This window comes from Astatotilapia calliptera, chromosome 11 (genome assembly GCF_900246225.1).
Source record: "Astatotilapia calliptera chromosome 11, fAstCal1.2, whole genome shotgun sequence".
Taxonomy (NCBI): Eukaryota; Metazoa; Chordata; class Actinopteri; order Cichliformes; family Cichlidae; genus Astatotilapia; species Astatotilapia calliptera.
Window position 1 is genome coordinate 32,946,981 of NC_039312.1, and position 22,886 is coordinate 32,969,866.

Genomic DNA, 22,886 nt, shown 5'->3' on the forward strand with positions numbered 1-22,886 from the left:
GTAGACTATCTGGCAACTCTTTTCCGTAATCTCGTGAGTATGTTGCGTGCTCTCGCGGTATTCAGGCGGTCAATGCCTGATAGGAATAATGGCTGCCTTCGTAGCAATGGCTGGAATGGGGAACGACACAAGCGGCATACCGGAGCGTTTTAGCTGACCAGGAACAGCGTAAATTACTGGGCACCCCCTTCTACCCGGTTTTCAGAACGGATGGGTAGAGGGGGTTTTGCCAAAGGACAAAAGAAACGAAAGAGACTCGGAGGGAAGAGGAGGGACGCTAACGCTGCCTTTATAGCTAGCACTAGCTGGCTAGTTGTCGCTGCCGGGGAAGAAGTCCGCGGAGTCGTGACAGCCGTGCGTCGGAACGGGTGAAGGAAACAGGAGTTGAACGCTGGAGCGTGTGATCAAACATCTGGCTAAGCGCTAATATGAGCGGACCCGGACAGGACAGTGAGCCAGAGGCCAAAGTCCTTCTCATCAAGCGACTCTACAGGTACCTTGACGAGGCCGTTTTTGCCAAAGCTAACCGAGGTGCTAATTGAATGTTAATTGAGCTGGCTAGCTTAGCAATAGTCAGACAGTACTTGCTACTACTAGAGAAAGCCCAGCTATCCTCTAACTTATCACCACAGTGAGTAAACCAGCACTCCCGTATACCTTTTCTTTGTAGCATCAGCTAAATTTGATGGGAAGCGCTTCATTCTCTTCAACTTGTCTTGGCTAATGAGCACGGTAGCATTTGTCATCCGTGTCTTTGTTACAGAGAAGTGAAACAGAAAGGTCTCGGGCTGTTAACCCGACTGCTTGCAATGTTTATTCCGACGTTTGTTCTGTTTCCACCTGACGCTTATTTTGTGGCAATTTGGCTAACAGCGTTGTCATCGTGCTGATGCTATGTGTTGCCTAACATGCCGACAGGGCTGTGGTGGAGACTGTGCACAAGCTAGATGTCATCATCGGCAGCAAATCGTCCTACAGAGAAGTCTTCAAGCCGGAGAACATCAGCCTTCGCAACAAGTAAGTACGAGTGTCTCGGGAGCTTGTGTGAAGGCGGCTGTAATTTGACTTAAACCTCACTGCCTGCATGCAGTCTCAGTCCTGACTAGTCTTGCTAGCTGTCAGGTGTGTATTGAGGCTCTGTCATGCCTGACATGCGGTAAATGCAGCATCTCAGTGAGCATACATTTCCTAGTTTCTAAATTTAGTTCAGATGTTTATTTTCTAATATTTCCAGCATGACCATCTGCAAACACTGACTGTGGCTTTATCTCAAAGTCTAAGCTGGAGTTGTTGTTTTTTTTTTTAGTTTAGTTTGATTTTTGTTTTTTTTCCTTGTCCAGGCAAAGATGAAAAGCAAGCCTCACTGGTCATGCAGCTTGAGCAGGACTATGGTTGTTATTTGTATACTGGATGTTGTGGGCAGAAAGCTCAAAACCAATAAGAGGAAGTTGGAAAGTTATCTGAGGAGGCGGAATAATGATGGGTGTCTAAACAGTCAGCAAGATAAGGGAAATGTTATCTCATCCTGCTCTGATTGCTCTGGGAGTTTTGTCAAGCTATAACTAGACAGGCCTAGAGGACTACCAGTGAAGCCAGTAAACAAACCAGTAAATTAGTTGGACTATAAAATCAACCAGGCGCTATTTTAATAATTGATTCAAGTGGAATTTTATTCATTCTGCTTTTGCTATCTGTCAAATTTGGTACCTGTTCCATGTTTAAACCTTCTGTTGCGACACAGGCTTTAAAAGGAGAGGGGCAAAAACTGCTGGTTTCAAACAGTGAATGAAATGAGGGACTTCACCAAAGCCCAGTTAACAAGTGTACTGTTAATCATGCAAAGCTACTCTTGAATAGGGATGGGAATTGATTTGCAATTCCAATTTCATTATCAATATCACTTATCAGTTCGATTCCTTACCAGTTCTCTTGTCGATTCTCATTGGCTCCACTTTGGAAGTAACCAGCTTTTCTAAGCAGCATATCAAAGACAGCACATTCTGCAAATTAATTGCATGCTGTGGGTCAAATGTTTGTGCTTGTTGGAGGTATCCCCCCTCTTTGTTGTGATCAGTATCAGGGTTGTTACTCCAAAAAAGTGATGTATTCCACATGTTACAGAACATTTTCTTAACAGTAATGATGCATACTACTCATTACATTACTTTCATGTTTTTCGGTAAAATGACCTGAAACCCATTGCCTAATAGTTACTGTTTAACAATGTAAACCTTAGACCACAGTCCCAAACACAAACAAAAACCCCTGTCCTAATGAGGACACATTTATGATTTTTTTTCTCTTAGTATTTAGGTAAGAACACAAAGCTGACATTAAGAGACTTCAGAGTTATTGCCACAGTGATTCTATTTTAGAAACATAAACCGATAGGGACGGAGTCTGCATCATGACATCTTATTGGTTTGTTACCTGTTGAAGTTCAGGGTCTGGCTTTGGGCTGTGCGATATAACGATATATATCGGATGACGACATAAAAACGTCTATCGTTTGTTTCACGGTGTCGCAAAATAAACAGTTTACGGCAATATTTTTCATCGTTTTGATGGTCACTGTAGTGGCTATATTAATTTCTTAAAGTTCTCTTTCTCTTATATAACCACACGACTGACAGACAAGCGTCTGTTTTTATGCGTTGTCATTAGCAACAACGACTTTAAAACCATCGTGTGTCCACTTGTTTATTTTCCACATAAACCTTTCACAATAAAGCTCAAGATCTTGTTGAGACTTTTCAAAATAAACGGAATCACGTGAAAGAGTATGCAGAGTATTTACAGATGAGAAGCAAAAAAGAGCCGTCAGGTGCTAAAAAATAAACCTTAGACTCAAACGATAGAACAGGCTTTTTGCCGCAGCACACTGTGTAATAAATACTCACAAAGAAAACGGCGGCTGTTACAACTTATGTCTAAAAATTGGAAACACTTCACGCAAGTCGAGCTGCCCGAGATTCACAGAATTTACAGAAAATGTTAAATTTTTGTGATTTATATCGTTATCGGAACGATAGATGTCTTATATCGGGATATGAGATTTTGGTCATATCAAATGTTGTGCATGCAGTTTGCACTTTACTGTTGCACTCTCGTCCTTTGTGCAATAATATTAAAGGTAAGGTCCATATCCACACTGCAGGCTGCGCCACAGTTCCTGAAATCAGCTGATTGATAGGCAATGAGATTAACGATTCCAAGGAATTAAACTACTGGGAATGGTTCTCGAATTTCATACCTACTCTTGAAGACACGAGAATCAAAATATGGAAGAATGTGACTGGTACCGAACAATGCTGTACTTTTAAGGTATAGATGGACATTTGTACTGCTATACTAAGCAGTTTGTTTATACTTAAAGAACAAACAAACACTGCTGCGTCAATTAGTTTCAGAAAATGATTAGAAAGGATAAAATGACTTCTTTTTTTTTTTTCAGTACAAGTTTCTAACGTGGCAGGTAACATCTTCCAGTGTTATTCTTTGTCTGACCTTAACCCAAACATTGCTTTCAGTTTACTGTCAAAGAAGACAACATAAATCAGAACATGTTCATATTTAAGAACCTAAATTCACAAGTAATTTATTCATGAGACTTTCTGTCCAGCAATTTGTCATTGGTAGCATTAGCTCATGTTGATGTTCTTTTCTGATGTTAAAGTGTATGAAAAACCAAGCACTGATAAACATCTTTATAAAATGAGAGAAATGCAGCATGTACTTGCCTAAAGTATTAACATAATTGTGTCATTTGCCGCACACAAGATCTGAGATTTCACAAAATTCTTGTGAACAACTTCTGAATCAGACCCAATGAGTCACACAAGTCACTTCTGATATTTTGTTTGTGTTTTTTCCCTGTAGGACACGTACTGTCGTGTTAATACAATGGGCCTCCAACCAGTCAGAAACCTCAAGGCTTGTTTCTGACTTTGGGATAAAACCGAAATATGCAGTCCAATAGGAATGCTGAGGTCACAGATGTTATGTTCAGCTGTCCAACTGTACTTCATTATACACATGTTTCTGTTATTCAGCTTCCTCTTATTACATGTGGTGCATGAAATAATAGAAACACTTATTAGAGTAACAGAATTACAAGCTACAGCCTCCTTAATGACCATGCAGATGCAACATTGAGGTTGATTTAATCCCATTCTAAAACAGTTTCCACAAATAAATTTCACAAAGGTTGGTTTTATTTAAATGCATTTTATCTGGCTGGCAGCTGGATGTATGTAAAATTTCATTGTCATCAAGAAAAAACATGTTTTAGACAAGCAGCAGATTTTCTTGCTTGTGGGGATCTCAAATTTATAAAGTTGCATTAAGTACTTGCTTAATGCAATTAAGTCATTACTGCAGGGGCTTGGGTTTGAGTTTGGTCTGACCAGTTGTTGCAATTCATTCTCCCTCACTCTCTTCCTACTTTCCTGCCTACTATTTGCACTCATCTGTCAAGAAAAGTCTAAATATGCTCAAAAATGAAAGCAGCTCAATGTTATTAAGCTGCTGCACGACAAGGTTGTCAATATGCAGTCATTTCTGTCCTTGATGGGCCCTACACTTCATGTGAAATTAAAGCCGTTTTCACACGTGCAGTTGTCTAGGTGCTACCCAACACAGATGGATGTGAGATTTCAAATGTGACAGTTGAAACGGTCAATAATCTGTCAGCTTTTTATTACAACTTTTGGCATAGTGTCCAGTTTTTTTTTTGTTTTTTTTTTTGTGAATAGAGCAGGTAGTAATCTGGCAAATTCACAGCTAGTGAGCAGCTTTCCTGCCTTCTGCATGCTCCACTGAGGCTGCACTCTCACCTCAGGAGATCACATTTACAATAGTCTCACTTACTGTGGATTAAATGTACGGAAGTACTACTCTGACCAGTGTCTGAACCTGATGCACCCAACAGTGGTCCAGAACTTGTGTGAAAACACTTAAATAATTGGTCCTTTAACCCAGCTGTCTTCTCATTGCACATGTGCATCTTTTTTTCTGTTTTCAGGCTGAGGGAACTTTGTGTGAAACTGATGTTTCTGCATCCAGTGGACTATGGCCGCAAGGCCGAGGAGCTGCTGTGGAGAAAGGTTTACTATGAAGTCATTCAGGTTATCAAGACCAACAAGAAGGTAAATGTCCCTGCAGCTGTGGAAAAATGGCCTTGCTGCATATATTAAACTGACCGCATTTGTTTTCTGTTGCTACCTGGCTAATCCAGCTTTTACTTAAAAGGTGAACTCTCCAATTTATTTTATATTCATGCCAGTGACCACAAAAGCGTTTAGGAGAATAATAATTTCACAATAAGCATTCATTTTCAGCAGTCCAGTCTGCAACTTTATTGTTTTGGTTCATTGTCATAGCACTATAAAACTGCAGACATGGTGACTACACGAAATAAATGCTATATTTATAGTGTCAATACTTGAATTAGTTTGTGGTGATGAAATCTTGGTGTCATGTTCACAGCCAATTTCAGCTTTTAAACCTGCGTACCCTTTATTGCAGGTTAACGCTGGTTTAATATGAGCATCGTTGGATTATAAAACATTTATTTTATACATTTAAAATCTTCTTGAAACTCAACTTTATAACAACACGACACAGTTGCCAGTTGTAATCTTGTCTATTTTACATTAGTTATATTTTCTTTTTTAAGTTGCCTGTTATTTTGATGCAGATCACCCTCATTGGTGTACTGTTCCTTTCTCTAAAGTCCTCACTTCTCTTTTGATTTGGGTTTTCTTTCACTGCAGCACATCCACAGTCGCAGTGCTCTGGAGTGTGCCTACAGAACTCACCTGATAGCCGGCGTGGGTTTCTACCAACACCTGCTGCTCTACATCCAGTCACATTACCAGCTGGAGCTGCAGGATTGCATTGACTGGACCCACGTGACAGATCCACTGATAGGTTAGATGAGCCAGCACATTCTCACACTCTCAGATGAAGGCATAAAAATAAAATGAATTGTCTTTCTGTTTCAGGATCCTTAAACCACCCTTGAATAAAACTGAGTTATTTGTAACAACAACACTTCTTTTAAAGTGTAAATGTCTGCTGTAGACAGTATAGCTGGTGTCCTTGTGGAAAAACTTGAAACTTGATGAAGATAGTTGAAACTTTATTGATAGTTAATCTATGTAATACATTACCTGTACTAGAAACTAGAAACTCTGACCTCATTTGCTACTGATATTTAAATGCAGTTTAGACTCACTGAACAAATAATCAGTAGTGAAGGTAAGGACTCCTGACTACTCTACTGTCAAAAACGAAGACTAAAAAGCCCAAGACAGAAATCGTAAAGACTAATCACATTAAATATTCATGATTATGGATAATCATTAATATAGGTTTTTGGGGTTTTTTGTTACTGTAATTGTACAGTCCTGTTGTCAGGGAAATACAGCCAGAGAGGTTTTATGTTCCTGCAAGGTGATGGTTTATAGTCTGTTCTGTAAAAGTACTTGTTTTTGACTCTTAAGATATTTCTTATTTTTGTGAAAAAACACTGCAAAGATGCCACAACCCAGCCCCTGGCTACCGAGTAAATCACCTCTTCTTATCCAACTTAAACAAAACTAGTTTTGAATGTTAACGTTAGAGATGCTTCAAGAGTATCTGGTCCCGGCTCTTTTATTTGGACTCTGTGCTACCCTGTTGCTGTGTTGGAATTTAAGCTTGCTGTGTTGTTACATAAGTCAAAGTCATTTTGGATAAAAGGATTGGATGGATTTAAAAAAAAAAAAGTGTTGTGTAATTGTTCCCAACAGGGCGAAAGAAACCAGTGTCAGCCACCCCCAAGGAGATGGAGTGGGCACAGATGGCCTGTCATCGCTGTCTGGTCTACCTTGGAGATCTAGGTAATAATAAGATAATAGAATATGTAATTAATTCAACTATCTGTCGGGCTTGCAGAGGTGTGAGACAGAACAAGTGTCATTCAGCGTGGGAAAATTTGTCTTGGTTATATAGTATAGCTGGCTGAAGGCTGTTTGGTTGGTTTAGACTTATGTGAACCACAGGTATGGGTCAAAAATGTCTGCACCACTTAACCTTTGACTCCTGCAGTGAGAACATATGACCTATTTCCCTTCAAAATTACTGATTAACTTTAAAGCACATTAAATATATTGGACTAAAACCTAAAACCTGTAAAAATTGTAAATTAAGAAATTCATACTGGATGACCAGTGATCCATGATTCTATTAGAGGCACTGTTTTCAAGCTGTTTGGTTTATGATAGTCCAGCATCCTTGTAAGACTGTGAGAATGCTGTAGCATTAAAATGAAGGATGTTTCACTTTGTAGCTGTTTTTGTTTGTTTTTTTTCTCATGTTTGTCTGAAGCCATTCCAGGTCTTTGTGTTTGTGCACATTTCTGAAATAATCAATTTCAGTCTTCACCTTTTCAGCCACAATGCTGTAATCATATAGATTTGCATTTTTTTTTCTTACTTTAACTGTGATGTTTAAAATCATTTTCTCCTCAGCGCGCTACCAAAACGAGCTTGCAGGAGTGGAGGCTGAGCAGCTGGCGGAGAGGTTTTACCATCAGGCATTGTCAGTTATGCCACACGTAGGTGAGTGATGAGAATGTAGGGTTTGGTTTGTTTGTTTTTTCAAACAGTACTGTATTGCCATACCCGTGGTCTTACACAGCATGGAAGGGACGTGGGGTGATTTAAAAGTTTTATTTTTCTTGCCAGAACAACACCGATGTTAAATCCAGTTTAGTGTTGTTGTTGTTTTGGTTTGGTTGTTTGTTTTTCTTTTTTATATTGTAAGTATAGAATTGTGAAATGTGCTTACTCGCTTTCGCAGAAGGTCAATACACTTTTGTGTGTTTATTGTCAAAATGGAGCGCATAAACACCTTTTTAGTTAAATTGGGAAGCTTAGCATTGTGCATCGGCTGAACATTTTCCTGCTTTGTTTTTGTTTGTTTAAAGGCCTGTAGATAAACTGATTTAACTGGATTCTTTATGTACACAACAACAACAACAATTATAAACTTACTGATACTACTAATACAAAAAGAACCATTAAGTTCATTCAGGAAAATAAGATTTGTGGTCAGTATACTTGTGAGAACAACTGTTAATTGTTGTTTCTTGTAGTTGACAAACAATAAGACATCTGTAAATATCACTTACTTGCTATGAACATGTCCTCCCACCACCTCTCTATATAGACATTGTTCACATTAAATGCAGCTGTATTCATACTTTTTAGTGTTGAAAGATATTGGGATATTTCATAAAAACCTACATACGCTTGTTCTTTTCAAATGATTTTTTGGGTTATATTACAATATTATTTGAGAAACTTACAATTTCTTTTTTTAACAAATGTAGCATTACCCCATGGTTTTCTGGGTACTAACTCAAAAATAAATGCTGACTTGGTTTGTGTTGGTTATCTGCCAACAGGAATGCCTTTTAACCAACTGGGCACACTGGCAGGGAGCAAGTTCTACAATGTTGAAGCAACTTACTACTACCTACGCTGGTGAGCCATGTTTATATACGTTTGCAGTGTTTTTAACTTCTCTCGTATAGTTGTAAGTCTTAACAGATGTAATCTGTGCTCAGCATTCAATCAGATGCCCCCTTTGAGGGCGCCTACGGCAACCTGAAGCGCCTGTTTGACAAAGCTGCCAAGATGTATCATCAAGTAAAGAAACAGGAAATGAAGAAGTTGTCTCCCTCTCGACAAAGGTGATGCACATTCACGGGCTACCTTTTAAAGCTGGGTTACAACAAAGCTAGTCAGTCACACTTCATGCAGTGTTTTACACACTATTTAAGGGTCATTGTGGTCTATGAAGTGTGTTATTACTGTGGTAGTACTAAACATTTTCCCTCTGGAATTTGTCAATTTTGGTAAATTTACTTTTCTTGGTTGGAATTTTTCCTCTTTCTGTGTGTGTGTGTGTGTGTGTGTGTGTGTGTGTGTGTGTGTGTTTGTGTTATTAATGGCCTTCACTGGCTTGCTTACAATGTATCTATAGTAAAACATGTTGACTTCAGTCTGCTTACATCAGAGTAATTTAAATCCAGTCCCAGTTGACTACTGGGGCTTCACTTAATTAACAGCTTATGTGCACTCTGTCTCAATCACGTATGCGCTCTAACCACTGGTGAAATAAAGCAGCATCTCCCTCCAGATGATATTAAATGATTGATGATTCCACTGGGTAAATTAGATTGTTGAAGAAACAAAAGTAACAGGCATCAGTTGGAATAAAAGACAAATATAGACAAAATGAACAATGTTTTAAAATGAGTAGGTGCGGGGTAGTAAGAGGGGAAACAAGATTAAGATTGTTTTCCCACCTGGACAGAGAACAATGTTGTTCTTATTCCATGTACATAAATGACCAGTAAGCAGCTTGTACTATATTAAATCCCTCTGTGTTTTCACGTAAGAGTCAAAATCTAAAAAGCGTGGAGCTGAATATATTGTCAATATTGTGAACAGGTGTTGTTAATGACATTGCTGGAAGTTTGTATTCAAGATTCTTTATTCGTCACATGCACAGTTATACAAGTATAACACGCAGTGAAATGTAACCTGACACGCTCCTCGACTTGTGCAAAAGGGGGAGAGAAGAATATTATATATTATATACATTAGGTGAATGTGCAGTAGTAGCATGTAAGCAGCAAGCAGGAGAATTCTGTACATTAAGTGAATTAAATAAGAATAGACAATATGAACATTTTACAAAATAAACAATATGACCATATTTAAAATTAAACAAAGTATGTATGTTCTCTTCCATGTTCCTGTTTTTGCTGAGGTCATAGGTCAGATGTTTCTAAAACCACTGATGTTTTCATTTTAAAATGCTTTTATTTCATTTTATTTTTCTTTATCAAAACATAGAAGTAGTGAATGGATCTTTTATTGTGTTTAATACTCTGTAGTTGATCATTTTTGCTGTGGCCTTTTTTGCAGGTCGAAAGACATTAAGCGGCTCCTGGTGAGCTTCATGTATCTGCAGAGCCTGCTGCAGCCCAAGAACAGGTTTGTGTTTGTGTTGTGACTCTGCACCCACACTGTTTTAGAATCAAAGTCCACAGTGGAAATAAATCATTTGGTTTTGTGTATTTTAATGCTTAACCAGTTTATCTTTCAGTTTATGCCAGATAAAGGCTTTTTACATTCATATGTAGTAAATATTTAACAAATCTGTTTATAGCGTCTTCCCTCTGACGTGGTAGTCAAGTTAAATATTTAACATTCTAAAGTTTGAAAACAGATCTGTTGGATTCCAGGCTAAGAGTAAAATGTAGTTGTAGGATTACTGCAGGGTCTGTCTGGGCCAGGTCTAAAATTAAAATAAAGGAAAAAAAGATTTTAAATTTGCTTTTATTTCTAGTAAATTTAGGTAATTAAGTGGCATGTTTAAGACTGGTCAAACAAAACGCAAACAAACTATTTTAAAAATCACCTTTTAAAAGTTTGAGTTCTTGTCACTTGTTGTTGTTCCACTATGAGTGGTCAGATAGTTTTGCTTAGGAAGGAATTTACTGAAATGACCTGGAAGTATCTGTGTAGTGGTCGTAATCAGAGCTGTTCAGATTTTCTAAGTGCTAAGAAAAGGAGCTTCAGCCTTTTATAGCAGAGCATGCTCTGAACCATCCAATATGAAAGGAAAGGAGGCAACCACCCCATAGTTCATAGTGATGTGCCACCCAACTGTTCTTGGAAATGGTCAACAAAAGTGTGGCACAGATCATTTAAATGTCAAATATAAGTGTGTTTTCCATTTCATGCTGTAATCTGTTGATATGTTTTGAGCAACTATAGGCTGTTACACCCAGAGTGGAACTATGAATATTATATTACTGTAATAAAATCTTCTTCTTGAGGTGTTTGTTTTCTTAGAGACTGTATATTTGCATAAAAGCTACTTTTGATTGCAAATGTATGTACACAAAGTACAACCAGTGTCCACAACTATATTTTCACATACCATCAATGTTATCCTTGGAAGTTTTAAATTGTTGAAGTGCATTTACCGTGTTTCTACAGTAAGTCTTTATTTTGTGTGGTTTATGTAGCCTGATGGAAACGGAGCTGACTTCACTCTGCCAGTCGGTGCTGGAAGACTTCAACTTGGTGATGTTCTACCTGCCACCGCCAACACATGGCGGTGCTCACCACACCCCTAGCGAGGAAGAGGAGGAGCAGCAGCAGCACAGTGACAGCTCCTATCCTGTGCTGCCTGACAACCTAATCTTCAAAATGGTGGTCACATGTCTGATGGTAGTGCACAGCCTTAAGAGAGGAGGTAGGTGGTTGTGTAATTTAAGCTGTTCTAAGAAATTCATTTGTTCATTCATTTTTCATTACGTCACCACAAGTGAACAAAAAGTTTTCAGTACGTCCTCTATGAATCAGAGCACGTGTGATGTGTTCGCTCCCAAAATGAAATTTCGACCCTGAGCCTTTGTTGTCAAAACAGACCATTTTCAATTTGTTTTAGTTATTAAAGCACTGAATTACTTGGAACTTTAGAGGTATAGAAGTAAATCTTTCTTGTGTTTATTTAAGTGTTTCTGTGTATTTTGTCCTTAGGTTCAAAGCAGTACAGTGCATCCATAGCATTCACTCTGGCCCTCTTCTCCCACCTTGTAAACCACGTCAACATCCGGCTTCAGGCTGAACTGGAAGAAGCAGAGAGTCAGGTGCCTCCACTTCAGACTGACGCTGCAGGTGAAAGAGAAATGTATTCTTTTCCTGTATGTTGGGAAAAAGGCATAAAAATGCACCTGCAAGCTATTTCTTAGCTATTAAAAACCATCATAAACCAGCACAGTATCAAGAACTGTTGGCTATATGAGTATGTGGACTTTTTAAGATGCATTGGAGACTGTGTCGATATATGATGATGATGATGTGTTACTTAACCTGACTCTTTAAAACCATACCAGGGTTTGCATCCTTGTACTCTCCTTGTTGCTTGTGCGCACACCCCGTTCCAACAATGAATGTTGGGTATAACTTTAATGGAGCTCATTGGCACTATTCAGCCTTTTTAATGTTGAGAGTCTAAACTAAAAAACCTAAATAAGGACAGCATTATGGAGAATTTGCCCATGTTAACAGACACAGTATATGTCAGCACAAAGTAGGACAGAAACAAACAGTTATAAAGTGATGAAAACTACTGACACTATGCACATAACAGAACTCCAAGAAAAGGAAGGAAGTCGTGTCTTTGCATCTTATTTTAATCACACGCTATAAATAAAGAAGGTGCTAACAGATATCCTGCCCTAATGCCTAAGACATTGTCTTAGTTTTTATTTATAATGGTAAACCCTTACACCCCTCAGCCATAAAAGGCAGATGGAGAAGTTTCAAAATGATACTGAACATACTGTTTAGTGAAATATATAGTTGAAAGTAATTCTTTTTTTCCAGAGAAACATCCTCAAAGAACTTGAATGAAATTAAGATGCAGTTTTTATCTCTATCTAGACGATCTGGACATGAAGGATCTGACAGCTGCACCGACAGATCCCTCTGGTGAAAGGCCTTTGCAAAATGGTTCCCTGGAGCAAGAGGATGAGGAGGATAAGGATGAAGATGGCTCTGAAAGGGTTGCAGCCAACAAGCACAGCAGCATAGAAGAACAACGCAAGATGAACGAAGAGAAGCAGAGGCAGAAGAAGAAGTACAGCCGCCTTTCTCGACTCCGCCGTCGCCGCTGTGCTCGCAAAGACGGTCACGGAGAGGATGAAAGTGACTTGAGCGAAGGCTTCGAGAGTGAAGAAGAAGAAGATGACGATGAAGAAAGAGGGGTCCGTGCTGATTCAACAGGTGGGACCACAACAGGAACGCCAGTCAACTCGTCATCTGTGAAGAAGGAGCCCAAGAGAGATGCCTTGGGCGAGGAGGGCAGCTGGGGAAGCGGCTCTGAGGAGGAGGAGGAAGGAGGAACAGCATTTGATGTAGAAACTGATTCAGACATGAACAGTCAAGAGTCTCGCTCAGACCTAGAAGACATAGAGGACACGGAAAACTCAGAGGGTCACGCCCGGGAGCACCAGGATGATGAAGATGAGGACCAACCAAAGGAAGACGCAGGAGAGAGGGATACCACCGACACCCCTCCGACCACCAATGGGCCTCTCATGTCCAGTGACTCCAGCATTAGCAGTAACCTGCAGGCCATGTCTTCTCAGCTCTTCCAGGCTAAGAGATGCTTTCGCCTGGCGCCAACATTCAGTAACATGCTTTTAAGGCCTCATGCTTCGTCTTCCCCGAGTATTCCAACCCCTACTGACAGCTCAGCTCCCCCCTCCCAAGAGACTCCTCCTCCTCCTCCTCCTCCTCCTGGAGATTCCCCCTGTGAAATGAACCCTGGTACTGCCAATGGAACCAGTGAAAATGGTAATGTTTAACATTAGTTTTATATAAAACATAAAATCAGTGTTCCCTTTATGATGCTCAGTCATCTGATCACAGAGGGTTCACAGTGTTCTAATCAAGCTTGTCTTTTGGCTCATTTTTCCTAATTCACCAGACTTGGACTCTGATTCGGAAGGAAGTCAACACAGCACTGAGTCAGTACATAGTGAAAAAACCCTCTTAGAGAAACTGGAGATTATGACCAATCAGGGGTTAATCCAGGTTGTTAAGGTGTTTCTTGACTGGCTACGGACAAATACCGATATTATCCTCATGTGTGCGCAGGTGAGGTGACAGATTTTTCCTGCTTTGTTTACGAAATGCTGGCTTTTCAGGATTGTATTTCACAAACTGATCATCTGTGTTCTCTGCAGAGTTCCCAAAGCCTGTGGAACCGACTGTCTGTGCTGCTGAACCTGCTACCAGATGGCAGCAAGCTGCTCGAGGCTGGTGAGTTACTGGTTGACTGCACTGCACAGAGATTTCTGCTTGTCTCAACGGCAGTCAGGTTCTGGCATTTTTTTCCTCCTGTGTCCTTAAAGATTAAAATCTAGATCTTATAGATATTACTATTCACTCTGAGCCTCATTCAAGAGTATTTCTTTATTCTTAGCCTAATTATCTCTTAAATGACTTTTTCTCAAGCTGAACTTTATTATTATTATTTCTTGGAAACACAAACCAAATAACACTTGGTTGCTCAGGAGATGTAAAGCAGTAAAACAAATGGTGTGTTGTGAGTGTGTCACCACGGTGAAACATGTTATTAAAACAACACATTATTTTCAATGCAATTAGGTGATTTTTCTTGTTGTGCTTACATCTGAGCTGTGATCTCATCCCTGTACTGTACACTCACTTTACTGACAATACTGTGTAACGCTCAGCTCTCGCACTGAATAGTTATCTCCCTGTGTGACTTTAACACTCTGGTGAGTGTGCTCTGAGTCTACATTTACGGTACTAATTTGTATTTGTGTGTTCTTGCTGCAGAGCTCAGTCTGAACGCTGAAGTGACAGAGTTGTTAAATGAGTGTGAGCGACCGGATTTGGTCCAGAGTCTGCTGCTGCCTGAGGATCTGGCTCTGCGACACCTGCCTGCTCTCGGTGTAGCCCACCGCCGCCTTGACTTTTCTCGGCGCAACCCCTCCCTCAGTCCCCTACAAGAGGTACAGGCACTCAGACTCATACATGCACATCATATTAAGTGCAGGCTAAAACACTGGAAGGCACAAAAGGAAATTGTCTGTCTCTGATTTATTGTCTTGAGCTGGGTAAACACTGAAATTTTGGTTATTGTGGGAAAAAGATGGCACATGTGAAAGAATGGTGTTGATATCTTTGGCCGTGACTCCAAACAACAGTCCTACAAAGAGAAGTTCAAAATGTTGTAAAGGGACAAAATTCAGACAATATGAGAAATCCAGAATTACCATCTGACAATGTAACTGCTCCCTTGACCTGTGTCTGTCAAACCAGCCAATGAGAGCACAACATAAAATCAACACAATACCCACACATGTTGTAGGAAAAAAACAACATATGAAATGGATTTAAGAAAACAAAGAAGAAATTCTAGTTTGAGGTGTTGCAGCACAGATTATTTGCTTGTTGTTATGTCATCCTGCTGTTATCATGATCAACATGATCAATGTACTACGCCACCAAGGGGAGCAGCCATGCATCATAGATCACAGACAAAGATTCAGCGGGGATGGTCATTGTACAGTGTACAAAGATTGCAACATAAGATTGCAAAAATAAATGTAGACAAACAAAAACAATAAATACAGACAAAAACATGATTCGGTTTTATTAATCACTTAAAATGCAATAAGAGTTTAATTTTAGAAGATTTACACATTTAATGAAATTAGCTCAGTAATTGAAATTAGAGCTGAAAGCATTACTTAATAGTTGATTAACAGAAAAATAGTGTCATGTAATACTGACCTAAATACTTCCAGACTTTGGACTGTTGATTTGAATCGAGGACGTGTGTGTGTGTGTGTGTGTGTGTGTGTGTGTGTGTGTGTGAGTGTGATGAACCAAAATAAGTTATTTAATGAGATGGAAATATTTGAGTAAAACTCCTGTGAAGTCTAAATGTGTAATCAGATAACCTCAGTTCTAAATCTTTGCGTCATTAAAGTTTTGTTTTTTTTTGTCTTTGTGTTTCTTTCAGTGTGTGGTACGAGTGTGTTGTATTCGCAGCTTCGGCCACTTCCTGACAAGTCTCCAAGGCAACGTGCTGCACTTTAACCCAGAGGCGGGCATCTTCACCAGCGTTAGTCAGTCCAAACAGGATAATCTGGTGCAGCAGGCCAAGGCCCAGTTTCGCATGGTGATTGACATTTTAGTCATTACACAGTTTAAAATTTTAAAAAACCTGTGGTGTTGTGTACGTGTTTTTCTATTATGACCTATAAAATAAATATATAATGACCTGGAACCCAACATGTTTTTTGTTTTTGTTTTTTTTTTACATATTGACCCCGTTTTCTTTGTTTGTTTGTTTTTGTTTGTCCAGGCTGAAGAGGAGGCTCGTCGTAATCGATTAATGAGGGACATGGCCCAGCTTCGACTACAGGTTTTTATTTTAGTTACTGTCCCCTGACTCTTTGTGTTGTTATCGCTTTATAACAATCCCTAATACACGGTAAATTGATGACTAATTATGGTATTATAAATATAGTTAATTATAGTTTCTTTACAATTAACAAATCATGAAATGGTGATGTTTACTAATTGGTTAATGATTGGTTTAATCAATAAGTTTTCATTTTAGGTTAAAAAACAACTGTCTGCAAGTGAGAGTATTGCTGCTGCTTATGCATCATAGGACCTGCTCAAAGAGAATGTGTGCGTCTCTAAGAAGTGCTGGATATGAGAACAGCCTCCCTCTTTAGTGATGAAAAAAAACACACAAAGTGTTCTGAAAGGTTTACTGCAAAAGAGGGTCAACATAATCAACCAGAGTGTTGATAACCAAGAAAAAAACAGCTGTAATTAACAATAATCCACCATTAACATAAAACATGAGCCTGATTGGCCGGCCAAAGTTAACAAGAAGAAAGGAAGCAACTCCGACCACTCCGCTGCAGATTTCCTGTGTCTGCCGTAAACAAACATTAGATCTAAATCTAATAGAAATAAAGTTGTGAAAATATGACCACTGAGTCCATCAGAAATGACTCTAAATCATACAAAAACAAACTGAAGGCAGGAGAGACCATGAGAGACAACCTCCTGCTCACGTTTGGTAGCTTCCAGTTTGTAAGGCCAGACCACAGAGCTTAGTGATATACAGGTAACCAACAGGGGGCGGGGGGAGACATGCAGCAATAGTAAATACATTATGTAGTATATCGAATGCCATGTGCACCAGTGTCATCAGAATGTAATTATCTTTTATCAGCTGTGACAAAATGTTCATAAAATTTATTGGAGAAATCTTGAGAAGAGAAAGTTTGCAAGGAGTGACATTGTTTATTAGACTACAAGCATCCATCACTGACTACAATACATGTTAAAATAAAATCTACACGCTTCTTAATTTAATTAGAGATCATAACGAGTTGGGTTCCTTTCTTCTGTCCTCTCCTTGCAGTTGGAGGTGTCACAGCTAGAGGGCAGCCTTCAGCAGCCTAAAGCCCAGTCATCCATGTCTCCCTACCTGGTGCCAGACACAGCTGCTCTGTGCCAGCATCTGAACCTCATCCGGCAGCTGGCTGGTAGCGGTTGCTTTATCATCATCATCCCACGAACAGGTCAGTGCACTGTGGCATCTTTTGTCTGGAACAGCGGTACACAGCCGCTGTTTGTACCATTTCCCCACATAGGTGGTGGGGATTAATGGATTTACAGGGATCTTTCTCTTGTTCAGTGATTGTGCTTTATAGGATGACAGAGCAAAATATCAGTCTGAACCTAACCCTTTATAAAAAAATAAGTCTTAAAAGCCTCTCCATAAATTCGCACAATGTTACTCACCGCTAGAATTGGACCCGAGGCCAAGATTATGCAGGAAAAATACCAGGTTGTCTTAACGCTTTCCTTCTCAGATCCCTCGTAGGGGTAATCCTAGTTTCTCTTTTCTGAACTGAACAGTTTCTGCCAGTTTTCAGGCTTCCAAAGCAAAAAGGTTGTCAGATGTCGTGTTTACGGGGGAAAGAGTTGAAACCTTTTTTTCTGTACCGATAAACAAAGTCTTAAATATTTTCCCTCACCTGCTGTAGGTATTTTGAGTGTTAATTTCCCAGACTTTGTCAGTATCTCAAATGTGATAACAGGCAAACGTAGATTTTAACAAAAACTAATTAACTAAAAATAGTCTAGTCGTCCATTTTCTGTTTCTCTTATGGCTTTAGATTGTTTTCATTTCAGTTATTCTTATTGTTATTATTGGAAATTATTCCTGCATACGGCTGGGAATACAGGAAAGAACTGATCCCTTTTTATATTTTGGTATTAATGTAATATTTTTAGGCAGAAAATACATATTTAAAACTATATATTGGTGACACCTGCAGAAAATCCTGATTGGCACAAACATGCAAGTTTAAATTGGTTATTAATAAAGTTAATCAAGTCCAAAAGTTAAGAGGAGGATTTTTCGTGGCTCAGAAACGGGCCTGTGATAGTGACTGTGCTCATAAACACGACTGATCCACATGTTGGTGAAGACGAAGAGTCTGTGTTACCTTACTTAGAAGTCGATGTGTGTTCATGTTTTTCTATAAGCAAACATGTATTTAAGTTTTAGGAAATGAAGCCTCACTTCTTTCTTTCTTCTTCTTTCTTTTTTCTTTCTTTACTAAGTGAGGTTAAACATATTTTCAACACAGTCTTGTTGCTTTTTTTCCCCTTTTGTGGGCGAGTTTGTCACAGATGGAGGCGAGTTTTTATTTCCCCATACAGACTTTGTACAGAAAGGCCACTGTGTGCAACAACATGAAGCAAACCTTTTTCACTTTGTCATTATGGGATGTTGTATGTAGAATTTTGAGGTGATAAATACATAAATTTAGAGCCAGGCTGTAACATGTAACGTAACACAGATTGTGAAAGGAATGAGTGGTGCTGAAACAAACTGATAAATCTATTATCAGTCACCGTGAAAATCAATTTAAGATTTCAAACAACTTCTAAAATCAGTATTTGCTGGTTTGTCTTGTTTGTTTGTTTTTTGGTTTTTTTGCCTGTCCCGTTTGGCTCTTTTGCCATCAGAATTGTTGTCTAAAGGCAAAGAAAGATGCCCAACGGATTTACTTTACCAAATTGACCATCCCAGCCTTGCCATAATGGTCCATTTGATTCACCTTTTATTGTTTATTTTATTTTCACTTACTGAATATGGGACAGACTTGACTGGGAGAAAGAGGGAAAGAGAAACAGCTGAGAAGAGGGGCGGGGGAGAAGGGCAAAAACCAAAAACCAACAGAATGGGCAGAAAAAGAAGAAAAAAAGAAAAAAAATGCATATATCAATCACCTGGGTCACCGGTCTTGTTATTTTTGAGGCGCTTGAACATTACAAGCAATCTTCACTATTTTATAACTTCTTCTAGCCTAAAACAATTAACTGATTATTAACAGGAAATTGATTCTTTTATAATTATTTGTTGCCCTAAAAAAAAAAAAAAAATCCTCACTAGTGGTTATGACAGCTCTGGTTTATTTAGTGTGTACCGAGCTGCTTCCTGACTAATGACACTAGACAGCAGCAGTCGGTCACATGTGCCAGTTTGGGGTGACCCAGTCACTGATTGGTTTGGGTGCATACCTGCATTCCACGTGGAGTAAATCATCTCTGGCCGGCACATTATTCCCCTGGCACCACCCCCGTGCACTCCCCGTCGCTGTTCACTGACTCGCAGAGAGACAAAATACAACAACAATTAAATGAGCTCAGTTCTAGCTTCATTTATGATTCGCCGTCTGCTCAAAGCGTACGAGTCAGAATCAAGCTCCAGACCTTCTGAGCGCTGGAGTTGCTGTTTGCCCAGGTGTTTAATCTGGACTCCCCTTTTCTTTTAGTGATTGATGGACTTGACAGGTTAAAGAAGGAAAATGCTGGTGCGAGGGATGGAATCCGCTTCCTGGAGTCTGAATTTCGTAAAGGCAACAGGTGGGTTAAGTTGTGAGATGAAACATTTCTCAATAAAAACTCTCTTTAAATCGTATTTCTTTCTTCCTCTGTAGATACATCCGCTGCCAGAAGGAGTCGGGTCGAAGTTTTGAGAGAGATAAGCTGAAGCGGCAGGACATCGAAGCCTGGTAAGCTCTACTTCCCTTCTGCTGACGCCTTATTTGTTCCCGTGAATATGACTTCCAGCTTGACTGACCCAGTTTTCTTGTTTCTAGGCATCTGTACAAGATGGTGGATAGTTGCCGTCAGCTAACAGTCTCCCAGAGCAACGGAGATGAAGATACAGCTGGTATGGTGACCATTCTTACAGGCCATGAAGTAGAGGAGCTTTGCTCTCGGTCAGCAGCGATGAAGGTCAGTAACTCGCTGTATGTTTTATCTCACAGACACGAGCACTCAGGAGCTTTCCCACCTTTAGTTTCTGCTCTTTTGGCTTCAGTGCCGTCTTCACTGCTTCGTGTTCATCACTGTTAAACACGGATCAGTATTTTCCAAGGTACAGCACTGTGCAAAAATCTTGAGTCACTCCTAATTTTCAAATATTTCTGCTTCAAAGGAGTCTGACTTGGTTGTAATTTTTACCGCTCAGCCATAAAAGGCTATTGTCGTCACCTCTGTGGGCAGGCACGCGGCATTTGTGATTGCGTTAACTCGAGAATGACATAGGAGCTTCAAATTGATACCAAAGGTGTATCTGCTAAAGATCTCGGATGTATTTGAATCTCAGTGAACTCAACCTCAAGTCAAAGGTCAAGTTTTCTGAAAGTCTTGTGAATGCGGTAATTCGAGAAGGAAGTCACCTAAGATTTATACTATAGTTGCATCTGCTACAAATGTCTGGAAAGTTTGACCTCAAAGCCACCATCCCACATTCACCTCATCTACCACTGCTAACAGATGGAGCAGAGGTGGTGCAGGAAACAAAGGAAAACCAAAAGCTGAACAAAAAATAGAAAAAGAACATAAAAAAATGATAACGTAAAGAAATGCATTAAAAAGTCTGCATCCAGGAAGCCCATAGGATGTTACCTCAGTCTGGGCAATACTAAAATGAGAAGTGAAGGGTTCAGCATATTTGAAGCAAACATTTAGGGGAAAAACTCTTGCAAGAGTGTGTTTAACTCACTGGGTCTGTGGGTGAAGTTTATTTTTGGTCTGAGAAGGTGACAAGTTTTATCACCGCTTGCAGACTGTGGACAAGTTCTGCCTACTGAGCTTAAAAATGTACAAATTTGAGAAATACTTTGTTTTTATCTTCGTGCCTCGTTTGTCTCCACCAGGCGGCGATCCAGACGGCTGGCTCAGCAGGCATGGAGCCGAAGAACATCGTGGAGTTCTACCGTCAGTGGAAGGAGATTGGCTGAGAGGTCAAAAGGGGAGCAGCTGTCGGCGCTGCGAACAGCTGATCGATCACAACACTTGCTCCCTCTCTCTTTCTCCCACTCTTTTGCTCTGTGTGTATCTGCGTCTCCAAAGGCAAAAAAAACAACTCAAAAGAAAGCTGGATCGAGGAGTTAAAAAGCTTAGAGGGTTGGAAAAGTGAATAGTGGAGTTAAAAAAATTTTTTTTTAAAAGTAACTAGAAAAAGAGAAAGGCGGGCGAAACGACGCTATAAGAAACAGCAGATCTCCCACTCCTAATCCTAAACATAAAGAGTGACCCCTAGTGGTCGGGGTGAGGAAATGGCGGGATGACGCTACACAATTTTAAGTGCCCCTGGTTCACTCCCTAACCAGGAATACACTGTATATGTTAGCAAACGAGTACATACGTGTTGAGAGAAACGGCGAGCACACAAACACATTCAAGCTGAATCCATATAGATATTTAGAGCAGTGGTTTGGATTTCCGTTCCCTTTTTTCCCTTTCCCTTCAGTCTGTATTTGAGAAGCAGGGTCAAGAATGTGCGAGTCTGGTGGGGCTGTGTTTTTTGTAAAGTCAAGGCTGTATGACGACAGCTTCGAGACAGAGAAAACGTGCTCTGTTCACCTGACGCTCGAGGCTTCCAGCCCTCATCTCGTAGCTCGTCAGCCTCTAGGAAGGGTTGAGGAAGACTTCTCTGCGAGCGGTTTCTTTCCTATGTGGCTTTTTTTTGGGGTTTTGTTTTTCTTTATTTGCAGTGTACTTTTGTGACCAGTGACTTATGTATTGTGCTATCTCATTATGAGAAAAGGAAAAAAAAAACACATGACAGGCGTTGCCCTGTTAAAGGTTTTAATTTGGATTTTATTTTTGTACCCAAATGATGTTGTTTATTTTGCTTTTTCTAAGCTAAATCTGAATGATATATGCAAGAATGTTTAAGGGAAAAGAAAGGGGTTGCTGTCGTGCGTGGATCAAGTAAACAAACCTTCAGTTCTGAAAATTAAAAGGAGCCTAGAATCTATTTATCGAGGTGTAACGTTAGTGTGAGGAGGGTAGCTAGAAGCCGATTGGCCTCATGTTGTAGCTAGTCGTTGTGGAGGCTAAGAAAAGAGGAGCTAGCTGGCTTTTCCCTGAGGAAGGTGGGACCCCTGTAAACTCCTAAAATGTACCCCATCTACATCACCATTTCCATAGTGACTGTCCCATCTTGCACTGTGCAAAAGAAAACCAGTATATGTGTGTGGCCATGCATTGAACAATAAAAAGAAACTCTCAACGATGTTGACCTCTTTCTTCTTATCAGTCCCCTGTGACCCTATGTCACCTTTTGTTTTCACCAGATCACTAGAGTGATAAGTCAAATAGGCGAGAAGCAGAAACCTCGTGACCCGAAAACTGTGAAGACAGCTCTGTCCCCTGCAGCTGGGAAGGGAGGTTTCTTAAACAGCCTTTTAGATAAAAAAAAAAAAAAACAGCACAGGGCTGCACTGGGGTTGTGTGGGAGTGGAGCTGTTTTCACATACTTGTGAGACATGAAATACAATCCAGGACTCTGGTTTTAGTTTGGGATACCGGTTCCACGAATTTAAAGGCTTCTTGGAAGCAAAAACCCAGCATACAGGTTTGTGAAACTCAGGATTTTACATGCCTGGAAAGTAACTGTAATATCAGCAGTTGTGAAGGATACAATACTTATATTTTGTTAAAGCTACACAATCATCCACCAGCACCTGTTTCCTCAATTAACTTCCTTTACAGATGGTGGTTTAAAAAACACTTTGATTAACTGTTTTGTTTTAAAGAGAAACCAAATTGTCTCTAGGAAAATGACTTTTTATTCAATTTATGAGCACTCTGATAGGTCAACAGTTTGTCACCAGTTTCAAACCTTATTTAACACCATATTATGTTAATTTTTATAAA

The 22,886-nt window shown here is 39.7% G+C and overlaps 1 protein-coding gene across 1 annotated transcript; it reads left to right on the forward strand.

Annotated features, from left to right (window-relative positions):
* Positions 1 to 22,239, forward strand: smg5 (SMG5 nonsense mediated mRNA decay factor). The gene is made up of 22 exons (XM_026185744.1): positions 1 to 493; positions 919 to 1,017; positions 5,024 to 5,147; positions 5,775 to 5,931; positions 6,795 to 6,884; positions 7,515 to 7,604; positions 8,453 to 8,531; positions 8,615 to 8,740; positions 9,984 to 10,052; positions 11,093 to 11,322; positions 11,610 to 11,747; positions 12,516 to 13,430; positions 13,564 to 13,733; positions 13,823 to 13,898; positions 14,442 to 14,617; positions 15,634 to 15,792; positions 15,979 to 16,038; positions 17,059 to 17,218; positions 19,487 to 19,577; positions 19,652 to 19,726; positions 19,814 to 19,952; positions 20,879 to 22,239. Exons 1-22 carry the CDS (start codon positions 429 to 431, stop codon positions 20,960 to 20,962), a joined length of 3,372 nt encoding a protein of 1,123 aa, XP_026041529.1. The 5' UTR covers positions 1 to 428; the 3' UTR covers positions 20,963 to 22,239.
* The last annotated feature ends 647 nt before the right edge of the window (positions 22,240 to 22,886 follow it).